At 46.1% G+C, this 25892-nt stretch overlaps 1 protein-coding gene across 1 annotated transcript in view; it reads right to left on the bottom strand.

Moving 5' to 3' along the window:
* The window catches only part of FER1L6 (fer-1 like family member 6), a 1078814-nt gene that overhangs the window by 206962 nt on the left and 845960 nt on the right, over positions 1–25892 (bottom strand). The window contains exon 34 of the mRNA XM_069621590.1: positions 5283–5437. Coding sequence (XP_069477691.1) covers positions 5283–5437 — 155 coding nt within the window. The remainder of the gene's footprint in view (positions 1–5282; positions 5438–25892) is intronic.

Genomic DNA, 25892 nt, shown 5'->3' with positions numbered 1-25892 from the left:
ATGTGGCTCCAGGTGCTGTTCTTACCTGGAGCAGGACGGGAAATATCTAAGCAATGTTGCTCCTTACTCAGGTCTAGGGAGTTGGCAGATTTAAAAAACTACAGAATACCTTTTGTGAGGGTATTGACCTAGACAGATCCAAATGGGAGTTCCTACCAGATGCTCGCCTTCCTTGGCATTCAACACAAAGTGTCGCACTCCAAGAGGTCACATAAGCCTTGTCTGAATTTGTGGAGATCATGCCAGGCAGCTCTTATTACCTGCACCCATTGAGTTTTGTGCAAAGTAAATCTTTTCAGAAGATCAACAAGGACAACCTACCAATAAATAAATTGCACAGCCACATAACCAACTTTTGCCTCTTTAAGGTGCCTTCACCCTCTAAAAGCATTATGCTATTGTACAAATACTGATCTTTTTCCCAGGCCAAGTCAACTCTTCTGAAATGACTTATCTGGGATTCTTTGCAACATTGGTCATTTTCAATGGCACAAAATTGACTGATTCGTCCTACGTGAAATGATGATTTTCTGACACAAATGAATAAGCCTTTAGGAACATTAGAACTTGGAGCAAGTGCCAGTGTGTTGTTGGACGGGAGGGGAAGGGCTCAGACTGGACACGCAGGCGACAGGGAACATGAAGGAGCATCATTGGCCAATTGTGTTTCAGTCATGTGTCGAAGTTCAGACGCATCAAATGAGACACTGGAATTCAGGAGAAGTACCACAACCCCGGTCTAGATTGCCATGCCGTGGCATCAGTAAAAGGTGGAGGGTGGCCTGCCAGGGAAGTTGCTATTGGTTACTTTAATATTTTGAAAGCCCACCAATCAGGGTTAGGGATTATTTACGATTCCATGCTGTGGAAAACTTTCTTTAAAAATTCTATACATTTCAAACCTGCTTGTTTGGAAAGTGAGAGTCTTTGCCAAAGTACTGAAAAGGAGCTTCCAGGGGAGGCCAAGTTGTTCCCAGATGGAGCCTTATAATAGATGTGATCCTTTGTCTCAATGATGGAGTAGTTGTCCTTCTGATGTGCCTGGAAAAGTGTGTTCCTTTGTTTCACAGAGGGAGTAATTGTACTGTCTAATGTGTCTGGGCGCTTGTGATCCTTTTTCTCACTGATCGGAGTAGTAGCTCTGTCTGGGGAAATTGAACAAGCACGGTGTGAAGCGAGTATGGGGGCAGTGTGGCCTCTGGGGACAAGGAGACAAGCTTTGCTCATTGAAGAAGATTGCGGCTGCTTGATTATTTCAATTCCACAGTTCACTAACAAGCGACGTAATCCCATCCACACTGGACTACGGACACACCACCTTGCTTGGCTCCCGAATAGCACTCATTCACATGGCCACATTTCCCTAGCTGCCCTACACTCCATTCAAGTGGTGAAACAGATGAAGTTTGAAACATAATTTGATTGATTGATTTGTTGTTTATGATGCGTCTGTTATTATGCGTCTATATACAAGTGTTTCAAGGCACATCAAGGCAAGGGAGGGGGAACAAAGGGAGGACAAGACAACCATCTTACTAGTCCTCGTGTCATTGATATCGTGCAAGTGCGCAACAAGAAATGCAGGAGGTAGGCTGCAGGGAGAAGTGCACCCAGAGCAGCAGAGCCCTGAGTTAAGTGCAAGGAAGGTTTGGACTACAGGAGGCAGCCCAGTAGTGCAAGGTTAGCAGGGCGGCAGTGCAAATTGGGACAGGTTGCAAGTGCAGGGGGACTGGTCAGTGCGGGGCCTGGTGTAATGTAAGACTCAGAGGACACTGAGCAGCCAGTCACCAGATGGAGGAGGAACAAGAGAAAATTAGCAGAGGAGAGGAAGTGAAAAGGAAGAGGAGGTCTTGAGTAGCTTCCGGGATTTAAGGACATCTGACTCAAGGTGGAGAGGGGCAGGGAGGCCATTCTAGAGGGAGGAGAGTGATATACCCCCCATTCTCTGCTTGGAGAGGTGACTCACCTACAGAGAGTCATAAGTACATGAGCAAAGGGCTCTAGGAGATAGGTACTTAGGAAGAGAGAGCTTAAGGTAGTGAGGGCTACGGCCCCAGAAAACCTTGTGGACAATGCAGAGGGTCTTAAACTCGATTCTTGTGGGAGTCAGTGGAGGGATTTCATGGCCAGAGAGATGCTGTCCCTGGGCTTGAGGCCACGGATAGGTCGTGTGGTCCTGTTCTGGATGAATTTAAGAGGACGAAGAGTATAGATAGACAGATTGAGAAAGGGCTGTTGCAGTAGTCCACCCTAGAGAGAACCAGAGCTCTGGAGACAGTGAGCTTCTGGGGCAAGGTGAGAAAAGGGAGAATACTTCTGAGGAGGAACAGCTGGAAATGGGCCTTCTTGGCAAGGTCTGTGATTTGTGTAAAGAAAGAGAGTGCAGTCGAAGATGACCCCAAGGTTTTTTGCCTCACAAGAGGGTGAGAGCAAAGGGCCCAAGTAGGGCGGCCAGAGTGATAGAGGAAAAGTGGGAGAAGGGCTCCCAATGAGAAGGAACTCAGTCTTACTGGCATTAAGGCAGAGATCGTTAGAAGCGCACAATGCCTGAATAGCGGATAGACAGTCAGTGATGAGCGAGAAGGAGGAGGCCAAGGGTAGCCTGAAAGAGAGTTGAATGTTACTGCATAACACTGAAAGTCAGAGGAAAAGGTAGAGATAAGGAGGGCCAAAGGGGCCAGGTAGACATTGAAGAGCCAGAGGGAGAGGATAGAGACCTGGGGAACACCAGATGTGGAGAGAGAGGTGGTGGAGAGAAAGGACCCCCCTGTCCCACTGGCTGCTCTGAAGCCAGACTGGGGGCCATGGAGACAACCAACAGATTCAGTGTGGAAGATTAGCTGGGAGATAGCCAGCTTCTCCAGGAGTTTGCCCAGGAAAGGAGTGATGGACATTGGGCAATAGTCTGCTGGAATGGAGGGGTCAGCAGAAGGTTTTTTCGGTAGGGGGTGCCCAAGGGAGTGCTTGAGAAGAGTGGAGAAAGAACCAGTGGAAAGGAGTGATTACAGAAATTGGCCGATGCTGAAGCAAGAGAACCAATGTTGTCCATAATGGTTCTGGAGGAGCACGGGGTCACCTGTTTGGATGAGACTTTCATAGACCGGACTTATCTGGAAACATCTTCAGATGTTACAGGAGAGAGGGAGAAGAGACGAGGAGGAGAGTGCAGACAGTATTTCTTGAGTTTTAGTGGTGAAATGAGAAACCAGAGCCATGCTGAGGGCCTGGGTAGGTGTAGAAGAGGTAGATAGTGCAATAGGATTAGCCAGCTCCTTGCAGATTTTGAAAAGTTTGGCTGTGTTGGTACAGGCTGCAGAGATGCAGGCTTGAATATGGACCCTCTTCTTAGAGAAGATGGAGAGTCTGTATTGCCTTTGGAGCAGGCGGCAGGCCAGTTTGTCAGAGGGTGCCCCCGAACTCCACACTTCCGTTCAGCTACTCTGCACTTGCATTTCAGAGCGGCCAGATCGGAGTCATACCAAGAATTGCACTTGGTGGCACGCTTCAGGCGGATCCTCAAAAGAGGGGTAAGGATATCCAGAGTGTTAGAGATGGGAAGGTAAGAGTTGAAAAGGGCTGTGTCAGGATGGGGGTCAGCCACAGGTGTAGGTGGAGAGAGAAAGTGGAGGCAAAGGCAGCCACTGACACTCGCTTAATTGGTCGAATGACCGTGAAGGAAGGTGACAGGGCTGTGTGGGCCTTTGTCAAGGGAACAGGAAGCATCAAGTGAGAAGAAAGAAGCAAGTGGTCAGTCCAAGAGAGAGGAGTAGTGAGGGGATGAGAGAGGTTGATGTCTGAAGAGATGAGAAGATCCAAGGCATGGCTGGCAGAGTGAGTCTGACCAGAGGTTAGAATGAAGAGGGAAAGAGAGTTGCAGAGGTTTGCGAAAAAGCCCAGAGAAGTCGGGGGAGTCCAGGTGGATGTTGAGATCCCCATGGAAGAGAAGCTGGGAGGTAGAGGAAAGGAGAGAAGAAGTGAGTTCAGGCCATTCAGAGAGGAATGGGGTGACCTGACCAGGTGCCCTGTAGATGGTGACCATGGTCAGGGAGAGGCCAGGAGAGATACAGAGCCTTCAGACCAGGCATTCAAAGGAGGAACAGGTCTGAGTGGGGATGATGGAAGTAGGGATCAGGGTCACTCCGCCTCTGGACCTATTGGACCTGGGCTCTGAGAGGATCTTGAAGCCCTCGGGGAGGAGGGCAGGATTGAATCCCTCACAATGTTCTAAAGGCATGGCATATTGCCCTATGGGCCTGCCATGTCCCTAGAGGGCATTGGGGAATGTTAAACCTTTTAGGAAACATTTTTTATTTACATCATGAGCAGTTCCACTGGGACTGAAAATGAAGAAAAATGTTGGTGGGATCTCTACCGAGTGCTCTGAGGTGGAAGGGTGTCTGAGGCAGTCAGGGGAAAGTGTGGCATAAGGGCTACCTGGTGGGAGGGAGCTATAAGATTACTTTTTGGAGAGGAAACCATTGTGCATTTTGTGAGTAAGGGCACCAAGGCGCGCCCCTGGGAGTGATCCATGAATATAATCATTGGTCCTTGTACTTTGTGCCCCTGCATATTCACATGTCACTTATGGAGGAGTTTGAGAAGGACTCGGGTCCCTATTCCCACTGTTTAGCAAACTGTCCCATGAACTTGAAGACTTTTCAAATGTAGACAAATGATCTGAGATGTGCAACCTAGGCTCCCTAATTCCACTCTAGCCGCTCGGTTTTGAGTGCCACACTGAGTGCAGAACTGTAAAACCTTGAACACGCGTCTCCTTATGTAAGTTTGCAACAGGAAGCAAAATGGCTTGGGGCTCACTCTCTTCCTCCAAAATGGCACTGGGCACCGTTTGACACCCAAGCACAGCAGCCCAATTGTCCAACTTGAAAAATAGGGCAAGAGTATTTGGAAGTATCCACGCATGACTTGGGGGACCCTGTTGCTCAATCAAGCGGTGTAACACAGTGGTATTCAAAAAATGTTATGCTGATCCCCCTTGCATAAAAATGTTGTTGCCGAGCCCCTGCCTTAAGTCAAACTATTGTTGCTGGGCCCTCCAGATGCGATATCTGCTTATATTTTCTATTACATTCACCGTACCCGCTTTTCGAAGAGCCTCACGGCCCCTACACACAGCCTTCGGCTCCCCTGTGCGGCCAGCCCCACAGTTTGAAGACCACTGCTTAAAATACATAAACAAAGCAGCTAGAACAGGGAAGTAGTCATGCAATATTCTGACATAATGCGATCAATAGTAATTAAGAGGAAATGCTCAAAGTCACCATCTTGGTCGAAGAGCGTTTGCCCAGTGAAGATTTTGCTGCCGATTTGAATCTGTCCGGGTTTTAATTGAGGGCCGTCTAGTTTGTTGTCTTTGCAGAGTTTGGTCAGGATCTCGAGGGGTTTAGTTGCATCTCGCCAGGCATTGTACCCTTCACTGAAATTCAGGGAGAAAACAACAAATGCATGTTAAGGTTGAAACATTCCGAATACTTAAATATGGGAGGTTGGATGGCTTTGTGCTCACTGCAAAAGAGAAACCATTGGCGATTCACTAAAATAATCCATAATAACACAAATACGTCACTACTGACATCCTTTAAGCCAATTATAATTTTCAGAATGCAGTCAATGATTACTGCAAACAGTCTGACTTCAGAATCAGAGCAGGAAACAGCATAAAGTCTTGCTGTGCGTTCAAGAAACAGCAGTGTATTTTCCCACTAATGTTTCTTTAAACAAGACACTCCAACCCAATTTAACAAACCAAAGTGAAAACTAAAATTGAAACAATGTTTCACTTCTGTAACGAAACAACATTCACATTAATATTACAGTTCATCCTAAAAATGCTCCAGTTCAATCAAGTTTAATATTAACATGCATATCTTATAATGACAACATACTTATTTACATTTTGCAAAGTTAAACCACATTTAATATACTGCTGGTAAATAAAGTGAATTTTCTGCATGTGCGCCACCCTCTATCAATGTAAGCAGTTGGTGTATAATTTTTTGTGTCCTTGCAGCAGTCTCCTAACTAAGACCAATATTTACTTTTGGTCACAGGGTAAATCATATCTCTATGTGTCTGGTTCTTTGCTAGGAATTATGACAGTAAGATTGGTCTATATAAACACAGCTTAGTAGTCTATTGGAGGTTCCATGTGGAACAATAGGTACTGTGCGTCAGTTCCCTTTGAGCCAACATAGACCTGGTGGTTTGCACGTGCTTACGTTTTGCCCCTTATCGGGTTTTATAAGGCGTTGCATGTTACATTTGAATCATGTGTACATTCCGGTTAGCATTGTGCATTACTTACATCCGTTATGTCAGAGTACATTTTGTTAGTTTAGTACATGTCAGAGTACTTTCAATGTGCGTTTGTCTTAGTACATTTCATAATCCTTTATGGGTGTATCATATCAAATCAATTGTAAACATTCAGTACATCTCCTTTGTTTATTTCATACATTGAGCAATTCATTAACATTGCATTGGGTTCCTAAGTCATTTGTATAGAATTGGTTCAACTCATGTATTTATTTCATACCATTATAGATATATTGACATTGGTTTAGGTTGTAGTATCTTCCTTGTTGTCCTGTTGCGTGCACTGTATAAGCATTTTGCCACTTCAGCCAGTAATAACCATTTGTTTAAGTCCTTGGTTTGGACCGTTGGGCAGTCCGCATGGCGTTAAATTCTTGTGATCCGCAGTACGAATACCATACACTGGTTTATTGGGCCCTGATTAGGTTGTCAATGCTATTCGCTTGTGGCTGGCGTTGTCTCACGCTAGTGTCTATGTATGAAATGAATACTTGAGTTGAACCAGTTCTATACAAATGACTTAGGAAACCAAAGCAATGTTTCTTTTTTGATCAAAGATTTTATTGGTTTTGAAACATAAAAGCAACATTACATTCATCTCTCTGCATTACAGGGCGGGGAAAAAAAGGGGAGCATTTGTGAAATCAACATATCCAGGAGGAAATAAAGGAAGAGAGAGAGAGAAACAAACAAAAAACATAAACATCAAGGAACTCAACATCAGGGACCACAGTCCAACGGACCGTCAATCTTTGGCAAAGGAAGAACTCATGACATAGTTTGTTCATATCAGGCTCGTTCCGCCCGGCGTCTTGGGGCATCTCTCAGACTCGGTAACTGCGGCGCCGCATCTGGCACTTACCTGGCCTCCTCCCACCGTCTCCATATTTTGTTTGCTTTTTGCAGGCAGCCCCTAGCCGCGTACACCCGGTGCTCCATTACAGCGCAAATGTCCACATCCGTGACCCATTGGTCATAGCTAGGTGTGCGTTCCGAACCCCACAGTTGCGCAATGTTTCACCTGAGAACCGCCACTGCGGTTGACCAGAGCAGTTTCTCATAGCGGGATAGGTCGGTTTCACTGGAAATCCCTAGAAGAAGGTGTTTTGGACACCTTTGTATCGTCTTGCCTATAACGCTGGACAGTTTATCACAACATTTCCGCCAGAGCTGCTGAATGTTACTACATTCCCACAAGATATGGAAGAAGGTACCTTCCTCGCGCTTGCAGCGTAGGCATCGTGCATCCGACGTCTTACCCCAGCGGAAGAGAGCCACTCTCGGATAGTAGATGTGATGTAGGATCTTCAATTGAACCAGTCTGAGCCTTGAGGAGATGGTTGCCTCATGCGGGTACATCAGGGTCTCAACCCAATCTTCTGTTTGAAGCGGTCCCACATCTCGTTCCCACTTGGTTTTCAGACTGGTTAGTTCTGGTGTCGCGAAGGATGTTATCACATTGTCCATGGTGGAGGTGACCTTCCGTTCCACTCGGTCCAGTACTATATTTCGCTCTAGCAGAGAGCTTTCTGGCATGTCTTGCGTGTTCTGTCAGTGGGCAGTCCAAGCATGTTTCAGTTGCATGTAGTGGTACCTTTCTGTAGCTGGGAGGGAGAACTCCGAGTGTAATGTCTCGAATGGTACCAAGTTGTCCTCACGTATCACATCTCCAATGGTAGTGATTCCTCGCTGGACCCATTCGGGCCATCTAGGCAATTTTTGTATTTCGGGAAGGCAGCAGTTGTTCTATAGAGGTTGGGCCAGTGTCAGTTTCCCGTCCCACCCTAAGTATCTATGTGCTTCTTTCCAAATTCTCACTATGTGCGTTGCCATGTCCGATTGTGGTGTGCGACTCAGGCCACCGTATAGGTGCTCTAATGGTGTTGTTGTGCTGTTGAGTTGAACCCTTTGATGTGTGGGAGGCTCCCGTCCCCATGGAGCATATCATTCACCACTGCCACCTGGCTGGCCCAGTAGTATGACTGCAGTCTGGGCAGCCCGAACTCCCCTCCCCAGATGGACCTCTGGAGAGTGGCGAGAGCAATCCGCGGGTGTCCTCCTCCCCACAGCAGTTTCCAAAGGATGCAGTCGAGTTTGTGGAATTCTTGATATGAAATATATAATGGAGCGTTTTGCAGGATGTACAAGAATTTGGGGAGAGCAATCATTTTGAACAGGGCAGCTCTGCCCATCAGCGTCAGTGGCAAAGAGATCCAGTGGCGGGTATCTTCTGCGAATCTTGTTACAAGGGGGGAGAGGTTCAAGGATGTGTATTCAGTGAGGTGCTTCGTGATGCGTATCCCCAGGTATTTGAACTGTTCCATTTCAATCTGGTAAGGGCCGGCCACTAGGCTCGCCATCGAAACGTCTCCTATGGGGAATAGGATGGATTTGGTCCAGTTCACACGTAAACCGCTGAATGCCCCATATCGCTCTAGCATGTGCGTGACTCTAGGGCAGGAATTGCTTGGGTCTTTTAGGTAGATAAGCAGGTCATCAGCATAGAGCGATACTCTGTCTTCCCAGGTTTCAGACCAGCGGAAGCCTTCCCAGGTTGATTCGTTTCGCAGGAGGATTGCCAGTGGTTCAATTGCGATTGCGAAGATCAAAGCCGATAATGGGCAGCCCTGCCTTGTGCCTCTCCCCAGACTAAATGGGTCCGATCGCCAGCCGCTGACCCTGGCTCTGGCCAATGGGGATTCATACAGCAGACGCACCCAGCTCATGAAGTTCTTGCCGAAGCCCATGCAGCGCATTATGTTCCAGATAGCCTCCCATCTCACTGATTCGAAGGCCTTTTCGAAGTCAATTGCTAGTAGGGCTAGCGGGCCTTGTATGCTGCTGGCCCTTTCCAAGGCTGAGTATAGTCTGTGAAGGTTCATGCGTGTTGATCTCTGTGGCATGAAGCCGCACTGGTCCGGGTGTATTAGGGAGGGGATAACCTGCTGTAGACGATCCGCTAGTTTGCCAGTATTTTAGTTTCGCTATTGATGAGTGAAATAGGCCTGCATGAACTGCCGCTTTCAGGGGGTTTGTCTGGTTTGGGTATCGCTATTATTGTTGCTTCTCGCAGATCTGGTGGAAGAATGCCCTTTTCTCGCGCATGTTGGTACATTCGCAGTAGATTAGGGGGGCTATCACATTGGTTCCCACCTTCCACCATATCTCAACCGGGAAGCCGTTAGGCCCTGGGGACTTGCCGGTTTGGAAGCCAGATATGGCACTTAGGACCTCATCCTCTGTGATATCCCTCTCCAGCAGCTCCAGTTGCACCTCATTTAAGGTGGGGATGTCAATTTCCTCCATAATCGTGATGTCCATCTGATTCGTGGATTTCCTATAAAGCTCAGCATAGTATTCCGCAAAGCCTTGGGTTATGTCCTGGTCCGTCACTCGAGGATTTGACCCTCCTGTTTCTAGCCGCCGGACATGGCTGCGTCCCTGCTCCTTCCTTTCCAGCCATGCCAGCATCTTGCCAGCTTTATCACCTGTTTCGTAGATTCTTGCTCGCATTGCGGTATGCGCTTGCCTTGCATTGTCCATTGCTATATTTTGAAGCCTTTTCTGTGCTAGGAGCAGCATGCAATTTGTGTCCGGCGTATACTCGCTTATATGTCTCTCCTCTGCCTGCTTCACTTGTTGTTCCGCTTCAAGTGTCTTACTCAGGTGCTTTTTCTTTTTTGCAGTTGTCCAAGATATTAGTTCACCCATTAGTACTGTCTTGTCGGCCTCCCACAGTGTCTCGGGGTTCGATGCAGTCTGCGTATTTAGCTCGAAATATGCGTTGGTGGCCTCTTGAAGTCTATCCACTAGCTCGTGGTCACCCAGGTAGTAATTATTCAAGCGCCAGCTCGGCGGTGGAAGCAGCCTGGATGTTGTGAGTTTTAGCTCCAGCGGGGAGTGGTCAGAAATGCCTCTGGGGAGCATGTTTATTTCCTGTGCCCTGTGTAGATCAGTTGCTGGGGTAAAAAAAATAGTCTAGCCTGGAGAGCGAGGCATGTGCCCCTGAGTGGAAAGAGTATTCTCTAGTGTCCGGGTGGAGTTCTCACGATACATCGCATAGGCCAAGTGCGTTGGTGAATGTAGCAAGCCTAGTAGGTACGTTGGGGTTTCTGTTACGTAAGTGTGATCTGTCCAAGGTTGCGTTCATGACTTCATTGAAGTCTCCGCCCAGTACCATGAGGTTAGAAGTGTAGTTTGTGATCAGCGGGGCAATATCTGTCAGTAGTGGCTCTAATAGGGTGGGTTGGCGGTGCATAAGTGGCTATCAATGCAATAGAGTGATCCCATAACATGCCTGTCACATATACATATCTGCCACTGGTGTCGTGGGTCACTGTGTTGAGGTGGAAGGGAAAGCTTTTGTGTACCAGGATCATGATGCCCCTTAAGCCCATCGTGAAGCCTGAGTGGAGTGCCAGCTTGTAGTATGTGCGTTTGAACAGGGTACATTCTGTTCCCGCAAGATGGGTCTCAGACAGAAACACTATATCTGATCCCCGTCTGTTTAGAAATTGCCCTACCAACCGGTGCTCGACTGCGTTGCCCAGGCCATTGACATTCCATGTCATGAGCCTAAGTGTTCTGAAAGCGTTAGTGGTAGCGCTATGTGATGCCATGTGTGCCTGTGGTGGTAGCGGCGTGTGCTACTTTTGACGGCGTTATGCGCCGGCCGAGTTCATGCCCATGAGTTATTACCATCTTATCTAGCCATGGTGTGCTATGTGCTTGACTGGTCCCGTCTTTAACTAAACTTAACAAACCCTCAACCCCCCATACTCCTCCCAACTAGAAGCATTGGTTGCCCGAACATAAGAACCTATGGTGTCAACTGGACACCTTACATGCAATAAACTTAATTTCAGGTACAAGTGGTCTCTCCTGACATTACACGAACCAGGGTTGGCACCACTAGTACTGTTCTGTGGTGTTCTCTGGGGGGGTGCTTCGACATGAGGTTGCAGGTCTTCCCCGCGACTGCAACTTGGAAAGGTGTGTTACCTTGTGTTAGGTATTGGGTATTACGGTGTGTGGCATATGGTTGGGCAGTTCAGTATGTACTCACTGGTGTGTTATGAAGCGTTACCAGAAATGGTGGCAGGGGTTATCCGTCGTTGACTTCCGGTGGGCCTTGTTCCGGTGGCTGTCGGGGTGCACGTTGTTGGTTGGGAGGTGGTCTGTTGTTTCTTTTCCTTTTGCTATGAGCAGTTGACCAGTCTCCCTCTATGTGCTGTTCTGCCCAGCGCCATGCATCTTTAGGATCATTGAAGTGGACTGTTGTACCTTTATGGTAGATCTTAAGTTGTGCCGGGAAAAGCAGTCCATATTTGACCCCCAGTGATTGCAGGTTTTTCTTGAATTGGTGGAAGGATTGCCTCGCTTTCTGCACCTCTCTCGTGTAATCAGGGAAGAAAGCAATTTTTGAGCCATTGAAGGTGATCGGGCCGTTGGCCCATGCGTGTTGTAATAGAGCATCTCGGTCCCTGTAATTTAGGAATTTTGCAATCACTGTGCGTGGCGGTGCCCCTGGTGCCGGTCTACCTGTGGGCATTCTGTGTGCACGCTCTATAGAGAAAAACTTGGAGAAAGAGCTCAGATCAAATGTGTCTGCTAGCCACTATTCAAGGAAGAGCTCCATACAGGCACCATCGGCTTTCTCGGGTATGCCAGGTATGCGTACATTATTACGCCTCGAGAGTCCTTCCCCTTCTTCTATTCTGTTTTCCAGGACTTTAAGTTTCGATGTGACGCTTCTCAGTTAGTGTTGCATGTCCCATACTCCGTCCTCTGTGTTCGAAATACGCTGTTCGGCTTCACCCGTGCGTGCCATTAGTTTTTGGAGGTCATGCCTGAGGAGGGAGACGTCCATACTTATCCCGTCCATTTTTTGCTCCATTGACATGCAGGAGTCGGCTATAGCAGCCATGACCTCCCTCAGGGAGATTGCGTGGTCGGGCTGCTCTTCCTCTAGGTTAGGCCTGCGTTGGAGGGATGGTATATTGGTCCATTCTGCTCTGTGTGGGGAGCCTCTTGGTCTTGTCTTTCCCCATTTTCCCCCTTGAGGTCACTGTTACCACTCAATGATCACTTTGTGTCAGTTCAGTAGCGTGTATCGTATCTCCCGGGGTGTCTCGGCCGGCTCACATGGTGCCCTAACCGAGGGTCGTTGCTGGTCACCGCTCGTGTTCAGCCCAGTATGTGTTGATTGTGCCCACACAGTTTGCCTGCTTTTACTGCCCAAGGGCCCACCACACAGTCACATATGTGCCCTGCTCAATCGACTCATCCACTGCCGGCGAGGCGCAGGGTTCTGCCGGCCCAGGGCGCCTTGGGGCTCCGGTCCCCCTCCTCCAGCGGCCTGGCCTCCGCGTGCATAGGCCAAGTGCCTCCGTCGGTCCTCTCTCAGCAGAGCCAGTGGCGCGTGGTCCAGGCCCACATCAAAACATCTGCGCCATGGGTGAGCAAGACCTCCAGTGCCCCCTCAGTGGCGGCTCGCCGGCAATCGCATGTGTAGTACGCAGCTGGCTCTGTGTGGGTGTCGATCGGTGTTCTCCCTCCGGACGGGCTCCAGCCACCTCACGCTCAGGGCTCTGTCCTTCCTCTGAGTACTGCTCAGCCCAAGTTCCCACACTGCCCGGGGGACCGCCAGAGCCCTCCAAGAGCAGCACCTTCACACCACTGTTGCTCGCCAGATGGATGGCAGGGCGGCCTCCGGGCGTGTGTTCCGTCACACGGTGGCGGCCATCTTTGGAGCGGGCAGCTCATCAGGCGCGCAGAGTTCTCCGTGCCTCAGGCATCGGCAGGAAGGCACGTTTTGCACCGTTTGCACCATTTTCTAGCTCCTCTTCTGCACCAGGGTGTCCCACACCCGTCAGGGTTATTTAGACAGTTTCGGTTTCCGAAAACCAGGATTTAAGGCAGGATGATTGTTGCGGCCGTGGGGGCTAACGCTCCTCACGTCTTCCCCATGTCGCTGCTGGCCACGCGCCCCCCAAAGCAATGTTAATGAATTGTTCAATGTATGAAATGAACAAAGGCGAAATGAATTAAAGCATTTAGCAAAACTTTGAAAAGCCATTTCAACTTCAGAAAAAGCTGAAGACATTGTTCTCACCAACTGAATTATTTTAGAATATGCCTATTTAAACTATGCAGCTATTTGCCTAACAATCTATTTTAATATGAAGTTACCTCTCACATTAGAAAATGTATTAGGTGTTCTCTTTGATCTGTCCTGTCCGTTGACATTCAGACTAGCTCAGATTCTTAGACAAATTGTAAGCAAAGTTCTTATAAAGATTTGGTGGTACAGCATCTGCAAAATCCATAGATTAGAACATTGTTTTGTAAATTATCCTAATGTTTTAGTAAAACATTAAACTAAATGGTACTCATTTGTTAACATGTTGTCTTCTTCGTCACCTAATTCTCTAATATACCTGACCAGTTGTATTAATGGTGACATGTCTTTACATCCATGAACGTGCACTTGCTAATTTTGCAGTGCCTCATTTGCATCTATGTATTTACATCAGAGTTCCTAATTTGTTAAGGAACAAGTAGAGATGTAAAAAGGGTAAAGGTTGCTCTTGCAGTTTGGCTGAAACATAGCTCTTGACATCCTTATTTATATTATTTACGTTATTTAAACTTCATCACTACATTTTATATGCATTACCTCATGCTCTGCATGGTGATATGTTTTCTGACCTCTGTGCCGATGCCTGTAAATGCAGGTGTTGCTATTCAATCAAAGCCCCAGAGTAAATCTGATATAAGAGAATCTGTTTTGAGTGAAGATCCCCTGGCGGGAAGGAGGGAAAACAATCTAATTTTGTGATTCAAGGGTCTCACACATGGAAATAAGAACTCATATTAAAGTACTATAGTCAATCCCCTGTCTGATGTTTTGGGAGTTAATGATATATCTTTAAAATTGTCTACAAGTGTCTGTATCCTTTCTGATTGTACGTATTGCAAGGGCTGTAATGTTCATTTTTGCTTTTCTAATTCGTTTTTTCGCTCTTGTATTTTAAATTGCTGTGAAGCTTTGTCATGCCAAGGGAATGAGGTCCATGATGACATATGTCACATGGCATGTGACATGTGACAAATGGGATGACATGTGGCATATGACAATGTGACAAATGTCACATTTCATATGTCACATGGCTCATGCCTTATGATTTGGCTGAGCCTGTAGCCGCTTTTCGTAGAAATTTCAGACCCTAATGGCCTAATTATTGACAAAAGTATTGTACTTGCGATAGTGGTGCTATCGAGGATTTACCTCATTTTCTGCTCATTTGCACAAAACTATTAGATCCAAGAAGACAGTGGTTGAGAAGGCATTTTATATGTAATACTGTTAGATCTGTTTTGGAGGCAATTGTTTTTGTACTGTCATCTATGGATGCACATTTTGTACCTGATTTATGCAAGTACATTATTGCCTCCTTCCAACGTCCAGAAAGGAATTTTTAATCTAGTTTTATTAGTAAGCACCTAACATATTTAAAGTGATATAATTTTAATATGACTTGTTTTTAATGTGGTTAAATATGTTCAAGTTTGTATTGAATGTTTTTAATTGTAAATGGCGGACGCCGAAAAAGAAACTATTACCTAACTATATATTGTCTAACAATATCCTTCACCTGTAGCTGTGTACAGGGGATCAATCCAGCATCAACTTTGCATTCAGGCCATTTATTATTCCCCCTCTCCTAATGTGTTTTCTCCCCCTCATCTTAAACACATATGCTGTTCTGTTACTTTAATGATTGTGTTCACATGGTTTATTTGTTGTGGTTCCTGATTTGTGCTGTCCTTACTTATTTGCTAAGCTTTAATATTAGATTGATCACAACTATCTTGCATAACTTGAAGTCATGTTATAGTCCTCTCCACCGCTCCACGAATCGCTGGCTGTTACTTAGATAATACTATTGCATAGGGTTATCTTTATGGACATATGTTTTAATCATTTTTTTAAAGGTTTCCTGTACATTAACATACATTGCGAGGCCATCACATGAAGGACTCTTGCACTATAAGAATATCAAAGTTTCCAAGGCAAATAAAGAATAAGCATGATGCTGAGGGTCCTTCTGGGTGCCCTCTTTGCAGATGTTGGGCGTAGAGCAAATTATATAGTACGGGAGGGAAGGTTTGTCTCTTTCAGCTTTCCTCAAAATACAACATGTGACCATCTCCCGAGTGGAAGAACCACCCTCAATTAACATGCACCACGACAACAACATGACCAATTCCAGCTTTTTTACCGCCATCTAATACCCAGCGACAGATTCAGAGCGAAAACGATGCACACACTGCATTATTAGGAGGCAGCCAAGGCAAACCACGCATCAGGAATACTGACGATTCCGGAATAACTTTCAGGAGCTCCTCTGCCTTCTCCGCTTCCCAACAAATATATTCCTTCCCTTCCCATGAGACCCTGGGTTTGGCAGGATGAACAATTCCAGCTTTCACCCCTCAGGCTAGAAATCACTTTTTCAGGGCATTCAAAGATTTCCGTCTTTTTTCCGTCTCGAGAGCCAAGTCCAGGAAGAGAAGAATCCTTTATTTTTCAGTCTCTTTTGCTGTAATTTACGCTTACATGTGTCTACTTCACATTGCCTAATTATGGGTTTGTAACCTTCTTTGTTACTTACAGTTTTGCAAATTCACCCGCATTTCAACTTGCTACTACATTTTGAATTCCAAATTTGACTCTCACTATATCTGAATTGTTGCACTATGTGGGTTTCTTTTATAAATGCAATGAAATCAGTAAACTTAAAAAAATAAGTTAGCAAGGTGAATCTGTAGGCAACTCTATCACCACCAACACTGGTAGGTTCCATTCCCACGGTCTCAGCCACAAAGTTAGATCCTACCAACAGTTACTTGTAGACAGTAATTTGCAACACATTTTCCACCACCCATTGATTTTAACAGTCAAATAAAACAAATGTTTATTTCATACTTTGATACCCATGCCCATTAACAATTTGTTTATTATTTATATGCTTGAGGTAGTACAGATGTATTTTGCCAAGTGTAGGTAATCCTTATTATTTTTTGAAGATCTTTGTGCACTATAATATCTGTTTAACAGTTTTAAAGTGAGTTACACTTAAACCTGCACATGCAAAGAGCGATCTCAGCCAAGCTACCAGAGTAGCAACCAAGGGCGACTAAGTGAAGCTCAGTGCCGTGGGACCTCTGGCAAAGATCCTCGATCCTTACATCTATCTTCCCTACCAGGCCAGTACATTCCACACAAACACATTTCAGGGTTTATTGTCTTTACATCGCCGAGGCACAAGAACATACATGACAGAAGCCAACGGGGCTCAAAGAGCTAATATGACTAGCTATGCCTCTCTAAAACTTGAGGGTTGCAGTCATAGCAAGACCCTCACACTGTCGGGGTGAGTATTCAGATCGTCCAACTCAATGGCTTAAATGGATTTAAACCTGTGTTAGTGGAGTGTTCACTCTAGTCAGTCTCTTCCTATCACCATATATGTACTTGCACAAGACATGCCTGGGATACTCGGGGATGGTAGAACTGTATGACTTCTGGAGTTCCTGGTCATGGCATTTACAGAACCCAATTTCTTTAGACAGTGCTTTGCACCAGATTACAAGGGGAATAAATGCAGCCCAGGCTTACACTACTACCAGGCATCATGAAGCCGGAAAAGGAATGAACTCTCAGGCTCCGCCAGCATTAACTTGCTCTGCTACAAGACTCCTAAGCGGCGAAGCAGTGTTGCTTCTGACAATGGGACATAATGTCTTGGGCGACCTCAGAAACATTTTTCATTTATTTTCAATTTCATATACTTTCTCTGTACAGTTTTGCAATAGATGGTCAAACCCTGCCTTGAACTTTATGTCACAGGGCATTTTATTTTTGCAGGATGCTGGGCTGTAACATCCCATGTCGCATTTTCTTCCTAAAGCTTTTCATTTCAGAAACTAAAGATCTTAACCTTTTGTCCTAAACTAAACTGCTTCTAGAGATTTATAAAGTGACAAGATATATGGAGTGCGGAGCTGCCATGTGCTAAAGATGTTGAAAAGGCATATTTGTCTTATAATACCAATGGATGAATGGAGATGCAGACCGCTTACACTAAACGTAATGTTTCTCTATTTATTAGTGTCCGCCCCAGAAACTGCCACTAATCATCAGTGACGTATGCATTGATTTTGTATGCATTTATGTATGAAACATTATACATTCCTCTGCCCCTTTAATTATCACTCTGATTCTGCAGGGATGCCACGACCTCCATTTTCGCCAGAATATCTTATAGCACACCTATTGCTCACTGATAATATGGCATGTGACAACTGTCCAGTTGGTTCTAGCCACTGCATGCACACACTTTGGATTATATGTCTTCTTTGAATTAGTGTAAAACGTACACACCATGGCTTTTGGTTTACCGTAGCCTCTTTGCTTGCCTGCAGAGTCATCTTATACAGACTCGCATGCCTGAGTGTGCAACCGATTGTGGTACCTTCAAAGAGCTGTATTGAGGGTTTTGTGGTCTTCCCTGTGGTAATACTGCATGCAGTAGCTACTCCTATCTCATGCTACATTCTATGGGGTCATCATGGATAATGACTGTCATGCCTGGCATACAGTTTTTCAGAAATGACACAGGCAGTTTCTCTCAAATACCTACTGTCCTGTTTATTATTATAAAAATGCATTAGCAATCCAGTCTGAGGTTTAGCTGTTCATTTGGGAAAGCAGTGGTGTGCACCTCCTGACCCAATCAGACAAATGCAAAGACAGATTAACGGTGAACCTTCTGTGCTTATGCATCAATGGGGTCAGAATGTGGTTAACATGGAAATACCTTGAGCAACATGAGGTCAACTGGAGTGAGGTTGACCTTTTAAACACATTGAGCAGAAGGGACAGCATTGAAGGGTAAAAGACAGAAAGAAATAAAATGAATGCATGTGGTATTGCTTGAATATCAAATGCAGTAAATACTCCATGCACTCATAGCTCCCGAAGTGTTTTTGTACAAGTTAGGCGGTAGTGGTAAAACAGGCGGTATTTGGATATACAGACTGTATTTCCACTCTGTCATTTGGTTATATGTATTCCCTCCACAAGAAGTGGTGGTAATGTGGCATTTGTAGATACCGCATGTTGTATTATGGCTACTCCCCAAAGACGTGAGAGGGGACTTCATAATGAGCGCATGCATAACTCTAGATCAAGCCTAGATCAACCGGTAAATGGGGTAATGTTAATTGGGTACATGGTATTACCGGAAGTAGTAATACCTAACTCATAATGCGGTCCTTAGTATTTAACATAAATAATGTCTTCTAACGTTTAATCGCCTACAGTGAGGCATGTCTCTGTACTTTCAGAGAGGTCCCTTGTGCATTGAATTCAGAATGTCAGTCCAAGGAGACAGAGGCTGATCATGCCAGTATGAACATTTCACAGCATTAGTAACATCTCTCACTCAAGCCTTATGTCGATGGTGTACTCATGCCTCCAACAGAGCCAGTGAAATATTGTAAGGTTACAGGAGAAAAGATATAATATGGGAGAAACGCTGGACTGTTCTTGGTGCCATAGTTGGGTGGTAAGATAAAGGTCAAGCTATACCTTTCCAGAGGGCACACATAGGGTGATGCAGGAGGCTAGCAGCGCTCCTTCAATTAAAGGAGGAGTCATGTCGGTCATGGGAGTAAGGCATTGGTGGCGTAATGGACAGGTGGTCCCAGTACATGCAAGCCATGCTGCTTTCCTTTGCACTACTGTAGGATAGAAGGTGTATGCAACAATGGGGATCCCGTCAATGGAAGTACCACTTGCCAAATACGCAGGAGAGTGTCTATTTCCCTGTTAGGAATCAGGGCTTTGTGATAAGTTGAACAGGATCTCTTTGTGGCTCTCTGCGTCACTGCAAGTAGAAGAAAAGAAACCAGACTAGAATGAAAGAGTGTAAATTAGACAATAATGTCAAAGGGCAGAAGATCACTGTGGATATGAGAACATACAAAAGGTGTCATGTGGAGAAGAGAATAGAGGGGAGTGGGTCATCACGACCTTGGAGGTAACCATGCCGCAATTTGCGGCATGATATGATATGATATGGTATTTATAATGCGCCTATACACGAGTGTTTCAAGGCGCAAAAATGGTTACCCCCTTACCGGGTACCGGGTCAGGGTTCCTTAAATGAGGAAATACCGGGCCATTCCAACCTTGGAGGACCCGGTAATTCCTCATTCGAGGAACCCAGACCCGGTACGTCCCCATTCCCATTCGAGCCCCCATAGGGCTCAATGGGAATGGGGAGGGAGCTAACAACGGGCCCATTAATAACGGGCCCGTTGTTAGCTCCCTAGTCTGATAGCGGGACCCGCTAAGGGCACCTGGTTTTGCCAGGTGCCCTTTGCGGGTCCCGCAAGCAGACTCGTAATGGGGCGGTAAGGGGTTGACAGCTCTGGTTCCATTACCAGCGCCGTTAACCCCTTACTGCTGGTACTGCCTCTGAGGGAATACGGGAGGCAATGAGAATGGTGTGGTGGTATTGTGATTCCCCCCAAACCCTTCGTTCCAAAACGAGATGAGCAAATGTTTACCCATGTACGCTCACCTGATTTCTTGTAAGGATGAGCTCTCTGTCCTGCTTCTCATTAGCAGGGGCACCTTGGATAGACCTAGTTGCTTCACTGGTCTGTGTATGTGACGGCCCAGACCGGCTGCAACCGACCACTTGGAAGGTAAGAGTCTTTTAACAATGATTATTGTCCGTGTTCTAATGCAATGTCGTTTTTGCCATGATTATAGTTCGTAATTATTGCAATGTCTTTTCTCTCCCCTGTAGGTGTGAAGATGACTGCAAGAGAATGGCGAAGGTCCCAAGTAGGTGGTAAGTTGTCTTTCTGGGTAGAACGCAAGACTCAGGTGTTGCACGGCCAAGCGTAAGTTATTTATGCAGTTTCTAACCTTGTGGGTTCTTTTCTCTTGCAGGGATGGCCTGGCGACGTCAAGCAGGAAGCGGCTGTCCAAAGGCCTGTTCGCGATTGCAGGATGGAAGTCTCCGTGAAGAGGATGGATGGAAGAAGCTCCTGCATAGCTGGATGTCCGGAACAGGTAAGGATGCACTCTAACTCCGATGACTATGGAACCACGTAAGATGCAATGCGCTGCAGGCGATGGTGTAGCTGGAGCCAGGTAATGCACTTTCAGCAATGGTGCAGCCGGACCCTGGAAAGATGCACTTTCAGCGATGGTGTAGCTGGAGCCAGGTAATGCGCCTTCAGCGATGGTGTAGCCTGACCCAGGAAAGATGCGCTTTCAGTGATGGTGTAGCTGGAGCCAGGTAAAATGCGCTTTCAGTGAAGGTGTAGCTGGAGCCGGGTAAGACACACTTCGAGGTGATGAGCTGGAAAACAGGTAAGGACTCTGCAGGCGGCATTAAGCATTACGCTGTGGAAAGCAGACTAACGCGAAGTGCCAGGATGCGGGCAGGTTGGCCTTAAATAGGCTGGCCCCGGCCCCTCCCTTTGGCCCTGCCTTGTGGCTCCACCTTGCCACTCCCAGAGGTTCTTGCACGTGCTCCCCAATGTTCTCCTATGGACACGCCCGGCCTGGATGCACGTGCCTCAGGAATAAAGTGTGCCAAGCACACTTTTGCATGAGCCTGGTGCCAGAGGCGCCAGGGCTGGGTCCATTTGGACCCTTTAGGTGGTAGAAACATGGGCCCTTGTCCAGTGGCCATGACAGGAACCAACCAGGCTGAATGTGTTATATCAATCATGGATCAGCCCCAAGTGCAACACGGCAACAACCACTATTCAGGCTGTAGACACCTTCATGCTATTGTCAGGCAGGACCCATTCCTGTTAGTCCTCCTGGACTTCTTTGCTGTGTTTGAAACTGTTAACCTTCATCCTCCTTTCACACAGAAAGGGCTTCTCTGACAACGGCCTGAAATGGTTCATATCCTACCTAACTGTCAGACATTAGGCTGTCCGGATCGGCTCCCTCTTGTCCAAACACCATCCAGTCACGTGTGGAGTCCCTCTCACTTCTACAGGACCCCAACATCGCGCTACCCGTGAATGCAGATGATACACAGTTACACCTAAAAGGTGGAGGGCCCACAAGATACTGCTTGTTTGTGCTGAGGCCTTACAACAAAGCGTATCCCCACCAAGAGCAAATTCTTACTCTTGGGCGGCCCCCAAGTAGGTACCCATTCTAAGGTTGCTAGACAAAATGTGCTTGGAGGGTTCAACCCTCACCGACCAACTCTGCAAAATCCCTGGGCTTAAATGTGGATAACGAGCTAACCTTTCAACACCTCACAAAAACGTCTTACATGGCTTACTATTAGGCCACTGTACTTCTCTTAATTCCACCCCAGGAATTCAATGGTGGTGCATGCCTTGCGCATCTTGTCTGTTGATGCAGTGAATACTGTCCTTCCAGGGCTTCTGGCTGCTCGCCTGGCCCCCCCTCAAAATGGTCCACCATGGTGCAGCTCATCTCATGACCGGCTCCAGTAAATTCAACCACATCACCCCAACCTTGCATGAATTACACTGGCTCTACAGCTAGGATCTACTTCAAAACAGTGTGCCAGACCAACAAGGAAACCACTGCCAGTGCAACAAACCACCTGACAGCCAAACTAAAAACATGAGGCAGCACAGTCCTCTGAAACTGTCCTGATGGCAATCTGGACTGCTCAGTCCCCATCACTTTAGGAAAAAACTGAAGACCTGGCTCTTCCAAAAACACTGTTTTGCAATCTAGATTCTGTCTTGTTCACACTTCCATCCATATGTTGTGCTGTTGTGCAGTGAGCATTTCAAATATGCTTCAATGCTGCTAAGGTAGGTATCTGATATAAAACACACATTGTGTTAGGCTAATTTTTCTACAGCCCACTATTGAGAGATTTAAAACAATCGAATCTGGCCTGTTTTCCAGGTGCCCTGCCAGGAAGCCCCTCACCTACCCAGAGGACAACAGTAAGAAGTTAAGGGACCTCACCATACAACTCAAAAAGATTTGGTTTGCCGCTGATTTGCTTTTAGATTTAGCCATGCTGAGCTGGTTCAATGTAAACGGCTTTTGGACTTGGCCACACAGCAGGGGTGTTGCTAAGTCTGGAAAGGGTCAGGGGCTAAGCTAATGTCGGGACTGGCAGGATTCGGGGCTAGCTATATCCTTTTGGTTGTAGCCCCTGAGCTTCTATCCGGGGCTACAACCAAAAGACCAGGGGCTATAGCCCCCTTAGCCCCCCCCTAGCAACGCCTCTGCCACACAGGAACTCTACTGATTTGGTCTTTCTGCTGCTTTTGAATTAAGCCATGTGTGAATGTTACTGATTTGGCTTTTCGCTACATTTGATTTTGGCCACACTAAATGCTGCACTGGTTCAGCATTTAATGCTTTAGAACGTTGCCACACAAGAACTATACTGAGTTGGTCTTCTGCTACTTTCAAATTCTTTTAGATTTAACCATGCTAAGGCTGTGCTGCGTCAATCTAAACTGTTTTTGAACATGGCCACACAAGAATTGTACTGATATGGTTCTCTTTGACTTTTGCATTTAGCCACTCAAAAACTGTATTGATTTTGGGGCCTCATTACAACTCCGGCGGCAGCCGTGCCCTTATTAAGTGCACGGCTGCCGCCGGATTTGCATTTTTAGCGGCACCCTCGAATGGGCAAGAACCGGGTCATGCTGAGCTTGGCGGACCCGGTAATTGCCCATTTGTGGGTGCTGGAATCAAGGGCCTCCCGATCCTCATTCTGCCCCATATGGCTGAATGGGGATGGTGAGGTCGGATGCACCGCCACATACAGATTTGTGCCGGTGCATCTGACGTGCTCTGCTCACTGGTGCCGTTACACCCGCCAGGAAAAACCTGGCGGGTGAAACGGCACCCGCGAGCAGAGCACATAGTATGGCGGTCCGGGAACTACGGTACCGGCATGCTTACCGGTACCGTAGTTCCCGGACCGCCATGCTTGTGATGAGGCCCTTGGTCTTTCTGCTACTCTTGAATTTAGCCATGCAGGAATTGCACTGATTTGTTTTCCTGCTGCTTTTGAATTTGCCCACACTAAAGGCCGCACTGGTTCAGACTATAATGCTTTAGAAGTTATCCACATAAGAACTGTACTGAGTTGCTCTTCTGCTGGTTTTAAATTTAGCCACACAGGAACTGGACTGATTTGGTTCTATGCTGCTTTTGAATTAACCCACACTAAAACTGAACCTGGTCACTTTATACTGCTTTAGAATTTAGACACTCAAGAACTGTACTGATTTGATTTTCTGCTCATTTTAAATGTAGCCACACAGGGACTGTACCGATTTGATTTTTTGCTGCTTTTAGATTTAGCCTTGCTAAGGCTGAGATAGTTCGGTCTATGCTGCTTTTGAACTTGTCTGAACAGGAAATGTACTGATTTGGATTTCTGCTGTTTCAGAACTTTGCCACACAAGAATTGTACTGATTTGGCTTTCTGCTACTTCTAAATTTAGCCACACAAGAACTATACTGATTTGTTTTTTCTGCTGCTCTTGAATTAAGCCATGTGGGAATTGTACTGATTTGGTTCTACACTGGTTTTGAATTCACCCACAATAAAACCCAACTGGTTCTATACATCCTGCTTTAGAATTTAGCCACACAAGAACTGTACTTATTCTGTTCTTCTGCTCCTCCTGAATTTAGCCATGTGAAAATTGTGCAGATTTGGTTTTCTGCTGCTTTTGAATTTGGCCACACTAAAGCTGCACTGGTTGAGTATATACTGCGTTGGAACATAGCCACACAAGAAGTGCACTGATTTGGTACTCTGCAGCTTTTAAACATAGCCAAACTAGGACTGTGTTGATTTGCTTTCTGCTTCTTTTGAATTCAGCCAAACTAAAGCTACACTGGCTCAATGTATACTGCTTAGGAATTTAGCCACACAAGAAATCCACTGGTTCAGTCTCTGCTACTTCTGAATTTGGCCATATTAGGGCAGCATGGCTTTCGATCTATACCAATTTGAGATTAGCTACACTAGAACTGTACTAATTTGCTTTCTGCTGTTTTTCAGTTCAGCCATATTAAAGACATACTGATTCAATGTACACTACTTCTGAATTTGATGACACTGGAACTGCACTGGTTTCAGTTGTTGTGATAGGCCCAAAAGGTACCAATAAGAAGAGAATACTCAATAATAGAGTAACACCAAGTGCACCAGAAAGCCCACCTTTATTCTGCAAACAAAAGGTTACTGCGAGAGTGTACGAAATGCAATCTCAAAATGGCGCACAAAAACAACAACTTTTATATCAAAACCTTCTCATATATGGCATCACAATTAACTATTATCATAAAACCTTTGTGGATGGTAGAGAATAGACTATATGGTAATGTAAAGAAGCAGCTGCATGCCTCTAAAGGAAATCCTAGGCCCTGCCTCCAATATGTTGTAAGTCAGAGACTGCGCCATGCTTAACACCAGCAGTTCTGACCATACCACAGCGAATACTCGAAAGAAGGTATCTTATGAGAAAACCCTACCAAATGTATCCCAGAAGAGATGACAACCTGAGTGAAAGAGAAGCCAGTGACGTCATAAAAGATGAGCATGACGCACTGAGAATATTGGCTGAAGAGAATGCATGGATCTTACAGAAACTAATGATGAAGTTAAGAATCAAGTAAACTTTCATGTGCGAAAAGAAGATTGCACGTGTGAGAAGCACTGCAGGAAATGCAAACCATTCAATAACTATACAGATTCTGTAACAAAAGTAGATTAGGTAATCTTAAAAGCTGGCTATATGTAGTGAATAGAATGCAGGCAAAGCCACCATTGTATTGAAACTGGACATCAGTGTCATAAATTTAGTAAGCCAGGACCCAGGGAGAGAAAAGGCGAGAACTGTGTCACAGCAAGAATAAGCTGAGATCATGGAAACGAATGGCGAGGTTGTCTGGCCTGGAATCAAAGCTGATGCAGCCAAGGTCTGTTATCTATTCTTGAAGGCAGTGAACGTGTGATGCTGAATCTTCCCTTGTTAAGGTGCAAAGAAAGAATACCAAGCGTGCCAAGTTTTATTCATTTAAGACATTGAAATACTGTGAAACGGATCAAATCGTGGTATCCTGTCATGTGAGCCAAGGATGGAAATAGAGTTGAGCGTGGAGTCCTAGAACAATGATAGTGAGTGCTCGCACTCCCATATGTTCCCAGAGACAACAATACTTTGCAAGGCCAAGTTCAAAGACAATCTTCATGGCAGAAGGCATGGGTGATGAGAGATGTTGGGCTAATTGGGTGGGTAGGTACAGTCAAGTCCACCTCATGGCACCTGGGTCTGTGCTTACATGCTGTTAATTGAACCGAATGTTCCAGACATGGCACAAGCGTAACAACCAATTATAGAGGGCCATATAACGATGGGCCTTATAGTTTGAGAGCCAATGACATACTGTGTACTTAATACTGTTGAAGATGACATGTTTT

This window comes from Ambystoma mexicanum, chromosome 5q (assembly GCF_040938575.1).
Source record: "Ambystoma mexicanum isolate Mex_15411 chromosome 5q, UKY_AmexF1_1, whole genome shotgun sequence".
Lineage (NCBI taxonomy): Eukaryota > Metazoa > Chordata > Amphibia > Caudata > Ambystomatidae > Ambystoma > Ambystoma mexicanum.
This window is presented reverse-complemented; position numbering and strand designations above follow the sequence as displayed.